General features: G+C 42.2%; 1 protein-coding gene across 1 annotated transcript in view; it reads right to left on the reverse strand.

Annotated features, from left to right (window-relative positions):
- Positions 1-12,264, reverse strand: part of NCAPD3 (non-SMC condensin II complex subunit D3) — a 41,067-nt gene that overhangs the window by 13,929 nt on the left and 14,874 nt on the right. Inside the window, exons 14-24 of the mRNA XM_026657883.1 lie at positions 11,976-12,049; positions 10,941-11,075; positions 9,955-10,175; positions 8,062-8,253; positions 7,610-7,707; positions 7,370-7,485; positions 5,923-6,030; positions 4,111-4,225; positions 3,911-4,018; positions 2,687-2,925; positions 1,869-1,948 (exon numbers count right to left, since the gene is read on the reverse strand). Coding sequence (XP_026513668.1) covers positions 1,869-1,948; positions 2,687-2,925; positions 3,911-4,018; positions 4,111-4,225; positions 5,923-6,030; positions 7,370-7,485; positions 7,610-7,707; positions 8,062-8,253; positions 9,955-10,175; positions 10,941-11,075; positions 11,976-12,049 — 1,486 coding nt within the window. The remainder of the gene's footprint in view (positions 1-1,868; positions 1,949-2,686; positions 2,926-3,910; positions 4,019-4,110; positions 4,226-5,922; positions 6,031-7,369; positions 7,486-7,609; positions 7,708-8,061; positions 8,254-9,954; positions 10,176-10,940; positions 11,076-11,975; positions 12,050-12,264) is intronic.

Here is a 12,264-nt window from a genome sequence, read left to right on the forward strand (position 1 = left end):
TCAAAGTGTGTATGTTCTACTTCCCAGAACTCAGAGGGAAGAAAACTAAACAAAAATCCAATTTTATATATTTTGCAAAGTTAGTCATTGCAAGGCCAAGAGCTGTATGTCAATCCCAGCCTGGAATAAAGAGTTTTTGTCTGTGTGCACCTGCTGAATATGAATGCCCAGATACAGGCTCCCAACAGAAACTGTTATTGTTCCGTAACGCCTTGTGAATACGATGCTGCAATGCCGCCACCTACTGGAAAGAGCCAGGACTGAACATTATAAAAGTGCTCATGAACAGCCCCAGACTGATGGCTCTGGCTGTAATCCTCAATTTATTTGGAGTAGGCAGGGACACTGGCAGCGGTTGGGCAAGCTTCCGCTGCACGCATCATCTACCCATCCATTCCCTAGAGGAGCAACCTGCAAGGGAGTTCATCTCTCCACATCCCACTCAGTCACTGCCCTTCCTACTGAGACTGACAACAAGGGTACGTCAGTATCAAATACGGTGAAGCTCGATATATTAACACCCATCCGTTAAGAACGAGACCAGAACCACCAAGTTACTGCACCAAGGCCAAACGGGTGTCAAACAGTAATAACTTATGGTATCTTCTGAACTAAGTTTGGGTAAAATCAAGACCTCTAAGCCCACACAAGCCAAACAATTCAGATTTCAGGCTAATTCTGCAGGATCCCTGGTGTATCTCAGTATGGCAGGAGATCTTCAAGCCGTGGTATGATGTTTAAAAGGAAAATGAATAACAACATGCAAAAATAAGTATTGAACTGTAACCTATGTCTACTATGTAAAGTGGGAGGGCAGTTTTTAGAACACCTGTTTCAAAGTTGCAAATTTCCTCATGTATGTAAATCATGACAAGATAAAAAGGGCAGAGCTGCCCTGTAGACAGTGCCACCCTAGGGCACTCTCTTGTGGCCTGACGTGGCCCTTCTGGCACCGTACCTCAGTTTCCTTCCAGTTTACACCCAGAACCTTTAATAAATTAAACTCCAGGAGAGAGGGAATATTAAATATCATCTGGTTCCCTAAAGAGCCCCTTTGGCCTCCCCTTAGGTTCCAGGTTTCACAGCTCTACATCTAGGGGGACTGTGTTTTAAATCCTGGCCTCTATGGCCTGCGAACTCTCCTCCCCTCCAGTTCAGGGGTTGCACAGCCCTCCTTCTTGGGGCCTGTGTGCTGACTGAATTCATCCTCTCAGCAGCTCTTTCCAGCAGCTCCTCCTTGACTGGGCCTGGAACCTACTTTTGAGTCACCCACTCAGTCAATTCAGTCTCTTGATCCACCTGAAGTGGGCCTAATAACCCCGAACACCTGTCAACACTGGCTTGGGAAAGAGGGGAGTCTTGCCCTGCCTGCTCTATAAAGCAGACTTGGGGCTTTAAATGAACAATGGTCTGGAATGGCCCTACATGTTCCCTCTCCTAGACATTAACTGCTTCCCTGGACCCTCTTCCTCGCTCCCAATGACTACTTCCATTATTTCCCTGGCCTGCGTCTGCTTTCCCTGGACACATGGAACGAGTAACTGGCCTCCCCAGCCATGTCCTCTGACCTAGAGGCCAGTACCCAGTTCCATGCACACATGAAAGAGGGAACAAATTGTATCGCTCACTGTTCTCCCTCCTGCCATGTGTGTACTTTCAGATGAGTTCAGGCTCGGAGTGAAGTTTCCCACTCCTCCATTCCCACTTTCAAAATTTTATTAGGGCATAACTAGGGAGAAAGGGGGCAGAGATTAAAGAGCACATGAGCTTTCTCATGGAGATTTCTCTCTTACATTCAGAATTAACAGCTGGGATGTGAGATTCAGTTTGCTTTGCTCTCTGGATAGTTTACAGAACTGGTATCCTACCTGGCAATATCTGGGTTGGGATCCACCAGAGAACTGACAAACCTGAAGAACAGGGACTCCTTCCACTTCACAAACTCCTCCTACAGGAAAGAAGTAGACAGTGAAACGTCAGCATGAACCAGGAATGAATGACCCTACTTGGTTCTTCAGATTGCACCCAGATACACCCTCTGGGTCATAACAGGAGGCACACAAAATAAAGCTCAAGATTCCTTAATTCTGAAAATAGTACATTTATTTAAATGCCATAGCAGCAGGTGTCCTGATTTACCATTAAATGTTAGCAGAACAAGGGAAGACAGAGAAAATCTCAACTCCAATGCTGAGGTGCCAATAAGGCATTGCTCTACACTGTTCTCATGAATTAACACATTGGTAGTCTGCCTCCTAGTATACATTATTAAACAGGGGGTAGACTATCTTCTGCCTCTCACATACTGATGTCCACACCACAACTGATAGGTCGCCAGAGAAGATTAGTGCCCTGCTTCTGCTTGGTGGACACCTGTTACACCCATCTACTGGGGGTGAAATTGCAGATTCAAGAAAACAAGAAAAGACAACAAGATAGACAAACCTTGAACTAAAATCATTTGGATAGTCTGCTGAACTACCATGCTGGAAGTCTATTTATTCATCCTAGTTAACAAACTATAGCAGTAACAGTTTACTGTTAAGTGCATCTTAAAGTTTGGGTAGATTGCAAAGATATTTTAGAGTCAATCTGAAAGCTGCATATCCATTTTACAGGTTGCTAGGATTCTGTATGATGGAGGCTGTTGGAATGTAGTGAGAACTAGCCAAAGCCCGCTAGTCACCTGCAGAAGGTTGGTAAGCAGGATCAGTGTCTGCTTGCGGATGAAGGGGTTCGGGTCCTTCAGGCACATGGAGATGTTGGGAATGTACCTGTCCACCATGGTGGTGTAGCGGATACACAGGTCACACATAACTATGACGACGTTATTGCGAATGGCCACATCCTCAGACACCTCTAGCTCACGAGCTAGGGCTGCGACACATTTCTTTGCTAGATCCTCATGCTGCAGACACAGCTTACCTGTCACATAGAGAGGAGAGAATCGGGGCTCTGAATGTTACAGTTCCTCACCTCCTCAGGGCTATCTTTCCACCTCCTCTTGGTGGCATTCGAGTCAAAACACATGGACAGAGAAATAAGGCCAAGGAGAAATGAAAGCAGAAAATAGCGAGAGCAAGAAGTAAACAAGGGAATGAAAGCAAGAAAGTCTTAGTGGAGACCGTATGAGAAACCCGCAACCCACCTCAAGGGAAAGGTAATCAAGGAGGAGGATTGTCCCATCCCTCTTCTGAGAAAACATGAGACCTATATCATGGATCTAGTAACCCCGTTTCCTCTTTCCCAAAGGGCCATAGGGAGCTAAGAGTGCAGCCTAATGTCCTATGCATAACAAGAAAAGAGCCACCCCAGTAACATTACTAGAAGCCTTTTAAAATAACACTAATACTTTGCACCTCTAAAGGTTTCTAAGCTCTTTAAGAACAAAGGATTGAGTCTCATGAGGTACATAAGTGAGGAAGTAATATTATTCCCACACTAGAGAAGTGCCATGTCCACGACCACACAGGAAGTATAAGCACAGCCTGCTCTGGAAAGCATTGAATTCCCTCCATCCCTCTAGTGAGCCTCTTGTGCATCATGTAGTTCCATAGTCAGATGCCACCAAGCTCACAAGAGTACAAGGTTGGTACAAGTCTGCAGGGCTTTTCAGGTCCGGCTAACTGTGCTACTCACTGGTTAGGTATGGTAAAGCTATATAAAGCCAGTGCATTAATAGATTCAGTATGTACTCTCACCCACTCCAATATTTTTATTGGTGTATGCATATTGTTACTACAGGGAATTACCTGAATGCTTGGAGCTACAGCACTATAAACACTGAATACAATTCATGTCTGTGTCTAAGCTCATACAGAAGAGCTGTAGCAATTGTAACGTGAGAAGAGAGAAAAGGGCAGGAATCAGTGGTACATAGCATCTATTCCCACGACAGGACAGCTCTTACCCAGTGTAATGAACGCATGGGCTCTGACCACTGAGGGCATAGCAGATCCTCTGATTTGGGACAGTGGCTGAGAAACTGGGAGTTCCTCACCATCTGGAGGACTAGACACTGGGAAACAACAGACCAAGAATTAAAATACCCTCAAAACCAGAGAGTTTTAGTTCATAAATGCAAATTTAAGAGTAAAGGGAGGACCTCACATTGATCTATATTGACAGGACAAGCCAGAATAGACTGAATCAAAAGAAAGATGCGTTTCTCCACTTTGGCTGGACATAGCTGTGCAGTTTCACCCAAGGTGAATAGATGTCTCACCTAAAGAGAAAAGCAACACTGTCAAAAGATAACAGCAAGGATGACAATTAAATCAACAAGCTTCCACACACGTTACCCAAGTCAGCCAACGTTTCAGTAGTTTCCAAAATAGCTTAAAATTCCCTCTGTCCTTTAAAAGAGAAGGCATCACCTGTGATGTAGGCCTGTATGAGGCTCAGTTAGATCTAATTCATTACTATCTAGCTGCAGAGAGCCAAGTTCCTTTAGACCTGTCCCTACTACACGGTGAATTTCAGTGGTGACATCTATTATTGACAAGTTGCGAACAGGCAATTAAATTCCTACTTTTCCCAAAAAACAAAAATGAAGGCAATGACATGATGCATTTTGCATTAGTATAATCATTGCAACTCCCCCAAAACTCTGGAAATCAAGTCTATTCTATAGCTTTCTGGCACATCACTCAACATTTCCATTAGGAACGATATCAAGTCACTGACACACAAGAGTCTATTGACATGTACTCACAGAAATACCACAGGGATTTAGTATTTTCCCCTATAACTGTAAACTAATGATACCCTCCCCTCTCTAGAAACCTCAAGATTGGAGAAAGTAAGAGTGGCAAGGGAATAGAGGAGCTATGTTTCTTCAGCCTCCAATGGATGCAAATGATGACTAGATCCCTTTAAGAATGGACTGCGCTGACAAGCGAATATGTGAAAATGAGAATTTCTTACTGAAAGCAGTTCCCTGTGTATTAAAGTCATATCTGCTGACTTGAGTTGACAGAGTTTTTACTACTTCTAACTACTGCCACTCCTGCCAAACCAGCACAACTCTGGGAGAATGAAGTGGATTCTGTTCTGGATTGTGCATCAACAGGATAAATCATATTCCAATTGAAAGGGTCGCCTGTGCAACACCCCTTTGCCTTCAAATTGAGAGCTCAGCTACATTTGTGCATCCCAGGTAAAAGCAATAAAGCTGCACAGATCTAACTGAGGTTCTAATTTTAAGTTAATGGGGCTGCACAGGTCTAAATGAGGGCAACCTTTTGTCTACAGAATGCTTTACGGTGGTGGCAATACATGAATCAGAAGGAGCCTATTTTGACTTTCAAATCCGTAGACTTGAATTTGCTGACAAATTCCCATAAAACAAGCACATCTGATGTAGAGCCACTGAGATTAAAGAAAAGGTCACCGCACTGATCACATTTGGAGTGTTGTCTTCATTACCAAAAGGGCTAGAAAGAGGTTTTTATTTATTTATGTATGTATGTAGTTTAAGGAAAGGCTAGATTCTGTAGAAATTGATGGCCTGGGCTGTCCCACTCACCAAGGAAAGTTTCCCACTTGCAGTCTACTTTCCAAGCCCTACTTCTTATTGTGTGTAATACCGTGTCAAATTTGTGGTGACTGGCCTGGGCCTGCTGTTCTCTAGGACTCACAGGAGAACAAAGTATTGCATCTCATGAACTATTCCAGTGAATATTTATAAAACAAATATATAATTCTAATTCATGTTTATTTCCATAATAAATATCAGAAAAGTAAGCTAAAGGCCAAAAAACAAACAAACAAAAAAACCCACAACAAAAAAATCCTGTATCAATGTACAAGGCAGAGTACTCCAGAGAACACAGCTCAGCTGGACAATCATGGAATCATCATTTTAAAGAGGGAACAAATGAATTCTTTGATCAATCAGTACAGAAAGGATACCAAGCTTACCAAGAGGTCTTCTTGCAGCTGCTCTGCTCCATCCTCTTTGAGGACTATACTGGAGATGTAGCTCTCACAGACAGATACTAAATCTCCACATACCTGGTTGAGCAGCTTCTGTTTCAAGATGAAGGCAAGTCAATGCAGTGCTCGTTAAAGAAATGCATCATGGGTAAAACATCCTCCATGCATTAGTCCTGAATTGGTAAACGAAACCCTTTTTCTAGACTCTGAAATGAATAATATCTCTCTCTCAGCTCCCTCACACTAAGCAGCTTCTCTATGGCTAAAAACTTGTCCCAGTCTTTATTTAACAATCTAGCTGCAGGAATCAGCTAGAAACAAAATCTAGGTAAAAGCTGCAAAAGAACATCTGATCTGAACAGTTATTTTCCTCTTTAGGTTTTAACTTTAAATGCAGGGATTGTTGGTATCTAGGCAGAAAGGGTCAATTGTCTTCTTTTGGCATTGCTTTATGAACCTTACAATCTCCCAATGATAGAAACAGAAGAACCCGCTTTAGCACATTGCTGTAGGCACTTACTAAACAGCATCTCAGCAAAGCACAGTGCCGCCTACAGCAGCTAGTGTGGTTACTGCATCTTCTCAAGCTATTTACTTGGCTACCCATGGTAGATGTCTAAGACACCATTATGAGGTAGATGTGATTAATATTGGGAAAGGAAATTAATCTATATGTAGGAAGAGTCTAATATTGAGGGAAAACTCATGCCAATTTAGCCCTTTTTTTTTAAAACAACACTGCTTAGGGTGAGCTCTAGAACTTAGCTACTAAAGATAGCCCACTTCCCAGCTACTGAGATGGAGCAGACAGATGGGCCATAAAAAGGAAGGGAAACCAGGTGGCAAAATTAAAAGGGAGGCAGAATTTTCCACCAGTAAATTAGAATCGCCCCAGCTTTCCCCATTCTGCAGACCTCATTATAAAAGAAAGATCTTTACACAAACCTGCTCCCCTTCCCAGCTTGCCTTAGCTTTGTCACAAGTTGTTCCATTAACAGAGTCTGCGGAACACTGTCACCTACTTTCACTTGTTTGAGTCCACAGCTGGTTGGTAGTGACCAACTTAATCTATGGTGGCATATATGGAACCTGTCTGTAGCCTCAACATAATCTACTGGAAAATCATCCAAATCACAAAACTCTGTATCAAAACAGGCACCACTGTAGGTAGTGAATTCAGCAGATTTCAATTGCAAAACATCCTCTTGGAAAAAAAAAGAAGCAGCTCTCTCAAACCCATCTTTCACATTAGGTGTATGCCAGTGCTGGTATGATATACCAATAAAGATGGTTAAACAGAACAGAGGTGCAATTTTCTAGAGTCAGAAGTCTCTTTCCTTTGTCCGCTGAAGCATTTTCAGGAGAAGAAAACGTCTCCGTCTTCTCGAGACGTGTGAAATACACTGTTAAGACAGTCTATTCGAAGCCCCACCTGTGCCTCCTCAGGGGCATCTGTGTACGCATGGCAGAGCTTCGGCAGAGCTTCAACAGCTGGGCTAATCACCTCCAGGGGACACTTAAACTCCTTCAGCCAGCACTTGATATCATCTGAAGAGAAGGTCAAACACCTAGCTGAGGCGAGTGCTCATGCTAACGGGCTATTAACAGAAAGACAAAGATACAGTGGAGCTGGGAGGCAAAGCTGAACACTGACCCACGCCAAGGCACTCACCAATCAGCCTGCCCTGAGTGTTTCTGGGGAGATGCTTCGCAACGTGGCCAATTACACACAGGATGTGACCTGCGGTATCAGTGCTGGTATTCTGCTGCCTGAAAGGCCGTAAAGGGGACAAATAGAAACATTAATCTAAGAAGAAAAACTGACTAGAGTCAGAAAATCCTTTCATTTGGATTACGCATGCTGAAGACAGAACTGTCAGGTTGAATGAAAACATGATAAAGCTCGAAGGCAACTTTAAGGTACTGGATTATCGGGCTCTACCTCAAGACCGCAGGCCACTGCTTCTCTCCTAGATGGAAGCACCGTTAGCTTAAATTAAGCACTTTGATCTAAGCAGTCACCAAACAGCCCTCTACCTGTGGAGAGGCAGGAAGAGGAGATCGTTCTCTTGGCCCGCCCTGTATGTCTCTTTATTGCCGAATGATTAAGATAGAGGCACACACCTGCTGACACTGTCCCAGGATTCAATTATCTTGGAGTAATCCAGCTTGGGTGAGGAACCTGCTACCTTTGCGAGCAGCATCCAGGCTGATGCAGCATGCTCTGTTTCCACATGTGACATTACATTATTTATGAAAGTGGAGGAGAATTTCTCCTTCTGGGACCATACGTAAAAAGCTTTGTTTAAATAACGGCTGCAAGGAAGACAGAAAAGAGAAAAGAGATAAGCACACAACAGACAAAACAGCTAGTCTCGGGAACTGTATTAGGGACCAGCAATTTTAGCCAGTCCACCCTTCACACAGCAGGCAACACAATGAAGCTGGTGACATTGCCGGCTGGTGGCTATTTATGCAAAAAAACTTTTACTTCTCATTGTTCTGAGCAAATCAGGATTTCCATTCTACATTTAACCTCAAATATTTACATCCATATTCCAATTCATAATTCAAGTGCACACAAAGCTTCTGCCACATAGACATGGATGTAACACTATACATTTCAGGTCACTGCTAAATTGGGCCCAATGTCTGGTATGCTTATAGCCAAGAAAACTTAACTAGAAGAATCCAGCAAGGGAAGATTTTTTGTGGGCGGTTTCTAGCCAACATCCCCAAGCCAAGAAGAAGATAAATTTGTTATTAAGGGACAGGACTGGGATTTATTGGTCTGGGTTTACCCCCATCTCTGAGGAAGCTCACTCTGTGTCATTAGGCAATTCACTTTACCTCTCTGGGCCAAAGTTTCCTCTTTTGTCAAACAAGGACCACGATACTTGCCTTCCTTCTGCTGGGGGAATTCTGAAACTCAATGTTTATCAAGTGCTTTGAAATTCTCAGTTGGAAAGTGTTATGGATGTGCAAAGTATGATATACAAGGACCAAAATTAGACTGGTAAAATAATTTTGCAAGCCAGAAAGACAGCACGACCGACAGATCAGTTTTCTATTTAAGATCTATTACATGCTGTTGACTAATAAACATAAGGCTGCTTTTAATCAGTGTTCTGTCCCTGTCATTTTGTGTGTCACCTCATCTCTTTTGCTACTTCCCACAGCGTTCTGCAAAAGGCAGTAAGATACTATTAGTCATAAGACAAGTAACATATTGTACACCAGAATGAAGAGGGAAAAAAAAACCCCATGTACTCTGATCTCTATAAATATATAGATGGTTAATTTTCTCATCACCACACCCTCAATTAACTTTAACAGTCCAAGTTCCTAGCAATACACCAAAAAGACACACCACATGTGTCATTCTCCCATTCAAAGACTGGAGTTCAGGGAAAAGGCATCAATGACAACAAAGTTAAAACATCCAATACACAGGAGAATTGTGCTGTGCTCACCAATTGCCAACATAGAAATAATTGGTTGTTGATTTTCAGGCCTGCTATACCCTGCCCGTTAAACCGGTAGAGCAACACAAGAAGCTTAGAATATAACAATACCCACATTAGCACTGACAGTATCACTTAATAGTAACATGTACTTGTATTACATCTTTCACCTGGGGATCTCAAAGTGCTTTATCAAAAATTAATTAAGTCTCACAACATCCCTGTGCAGTAGGTATTAAATACATTTTAACTGTAAGTAAACACAGATGCACAAAGGTTGGAGTCATACAGAAAGTGAGAGACAGAGATGGGAACAGAACCCTGAACTTGTGTCCCAGTCCTCTACTCTAACCGATAAACAAGCTACTATTGTTCTACAGTGCAATCAATAATCTCCTGACACAGGGTTAGTTGGACACATTTCACGCGTTTTTATATGAGTACAAGCATCATAACAGCAATACATGACTAGAGAAATACGGAGTTGGAAGGGGCCGACATACGAGTCCAAACTCCTCTTTATTGACTGGAATTGGCAGTACAACTGACCTACCTCAACTCCTGGTTTTCTGCAGTGATGAGGGCAAGGAGATCCCAGGCCAGTGTCTGGTTTCGGTCTTCGTGCGTGAACTTACTATAATGTTTAATGTGCTGCAACAAAAGCTGATCAAGGCAATCCAAGGCCTTTTCCTGCACAGAGTTCTCACTGTCCATCACAACAGGGACGACACCTGTTAACCAGGCCTTCTGTATCATAACATTATTGTGTTGAGTCTAAAGAGAAGAAAATTCCATATTAGAAATACTTTGAAGCCAGTAATTCAGATTCTACGCATTCAGATGCTATGGTGGGATTAATGAGAGCCGAGACATGCTGACAGACTCAAGAAATTTTAGTTTCCAAGGTATTGATGGAACAGTATTGAAGTCTTACAGTGTATGGGACCAGTGGCCTTAAATCTCTTCATCACCATGGAATTGCTGAATATTATATTCATGATCAAGGTATCAGTTATTCCTACTGACCTGAGGTTTGTAATATTTACTAAAACTAAAATCAGTGTGACACAGTGTCCCAGTAAAGCACTACAACAGGCCACTTAAAATGAGCGGTAGTGAGCTGTGCCTAAAAAAACTTGTGCTCTTATCCTACTTTACTAACCTTTTGTAAATAAATATCAAAGCAGGAAAAATCTTTCAATGATACAATCTGCATACTGCAATCTCAGTACGATTCAGACTTTTTTTTTTTTTTAACCTGACAAGGTGAACAACAAACGTACCAATTTGCTACAGGAGAGCTGTATCAGAGCCAGAAAGATGTTTTTAACAATAGGAAATGTCTAATGTTATTCACAACTATGCGTAAGAGTAAGATATGTCTTTCATGTCACAGGCAACGAAGTTAAATCAATCTAAAGAAATTCAGTGGAGAAATAAGTGGCTAGTAATTTATGAGGTCTTTTCCCTCTTTTTTCCCCTTTAAATAAAATTATACTCTGCCAGTCTTGATAAATATTGTGCATTCTTTCCCCTCACCATAAGGAGCTCTGTAATCGACTGTAGTGCCTGCTTCCGTACAGAGACGGCAGGGTCCCGGCAGCGATCTTGAAGAGTGGACAAGTCTTCTGGGGTACATGGGATCACCTTGTGCTTCAAAATACTCATGAAGACCTAGAAATCAATCACCATGACAACACTGATAGGAATACAATGGGTGCACATTTGGCTGCCAACGAAAAATCCAATCCACTTCCTATTGATTTCAATGGGAGAAGAACTGGTCCCAATGACAGTAAATCCCAAGACTTAGAGGTACACTGGGGGACAAAAAAACTGAAAGTGAACAGGCTTTGTAACAGCACTTAGGTAAAGTTAGCTTCACCTTTCCCCCTGTACAGTCACCATCAGTTTCCCTTTGCATTTGTGTGGGTCATCACACAGTAACAAGGGAAAGGAAAACATTCTAAAGACCCAAAACAATACATTTGTAAAAGTATAAATCAACTATCAAGAGAACTGTGGGGCCAGGATTATATGCTTAACTATTTTCACTTTTTTTTTTTTTTTTTTTTAAACTGACTAGATTTCAAGAGGACAGTCTCTTTCAAGACCAACTGCCTGTTATTCTAAGATTATTATTTTTTTTTAAACTAAAGCAGCACACTCCAAAATCGAAGCTGGATAAAATCCAGTTCCTTTGTAAATGAGTTCATGAATTCTTGACTAACTACCCAACTAACATGCCTCAATTTATATAAGGAAGTTGCTTAAATTAAAAGCCTACTGACATTTGAAAAGAAGCCCTATTTCTAAATGATGGAATAAGTGATCTTCAACGAGAGTACTGGTAGAATTCTTCATCATCATTGTGCTTGCATTATTCACTCATCAATTATCAGGAACAAGTGGAGAAGGCATTTTGAAAGACCTGCCTGTATGCTGCAGGAGCAGCAAAATGAGGCCATGATCCATCAATGAGCTCCATGTGGGCAGATCACTGCATGAATTCATTGCAGGATGTTAGCCTACATGTTTATATTAATAGCACACAGTACTCAGTAGAGAATATACCTGGAGTGCAGACTTCCGGACATTTGTCTTCTCATCCCCTGCTCTCAGTCTCAGCATAACCATGATCTCCTTCCCTGTCCAGGGAAAGCATGGAAAGAGAGTCATGAAATCCAACACAGGTAGAGACTGCAGCACCACCAGGAGATACTGATAGGGCGAGCAGCACACTCTGACAAGGTAGAGCACAGCTCCGCACTCTGTTGAACATCAGTTGACAGGGAAAGAAAAACCACACATGATCTGGCAGGTAAACCAAAGAAAAACTGATTTTCAAATACTTTATTTGTAA

The sequence above is a fragment of the Terrapene carolina genome, unplaced genomic scaffold, assembly GCF_002925995.2.
Source record: "Terrapene carolina triunguis isolate 2854851 unplaced genomic scaffold, T_m_triunguis-2.0 Scaffold374, whole genome shotgun sequence".
Taxonomy (NCBI): Eukaryota; Metazoa; Chordata; order Testudines; family Emydidae; genus Terrapene; species Terrapene triunguis.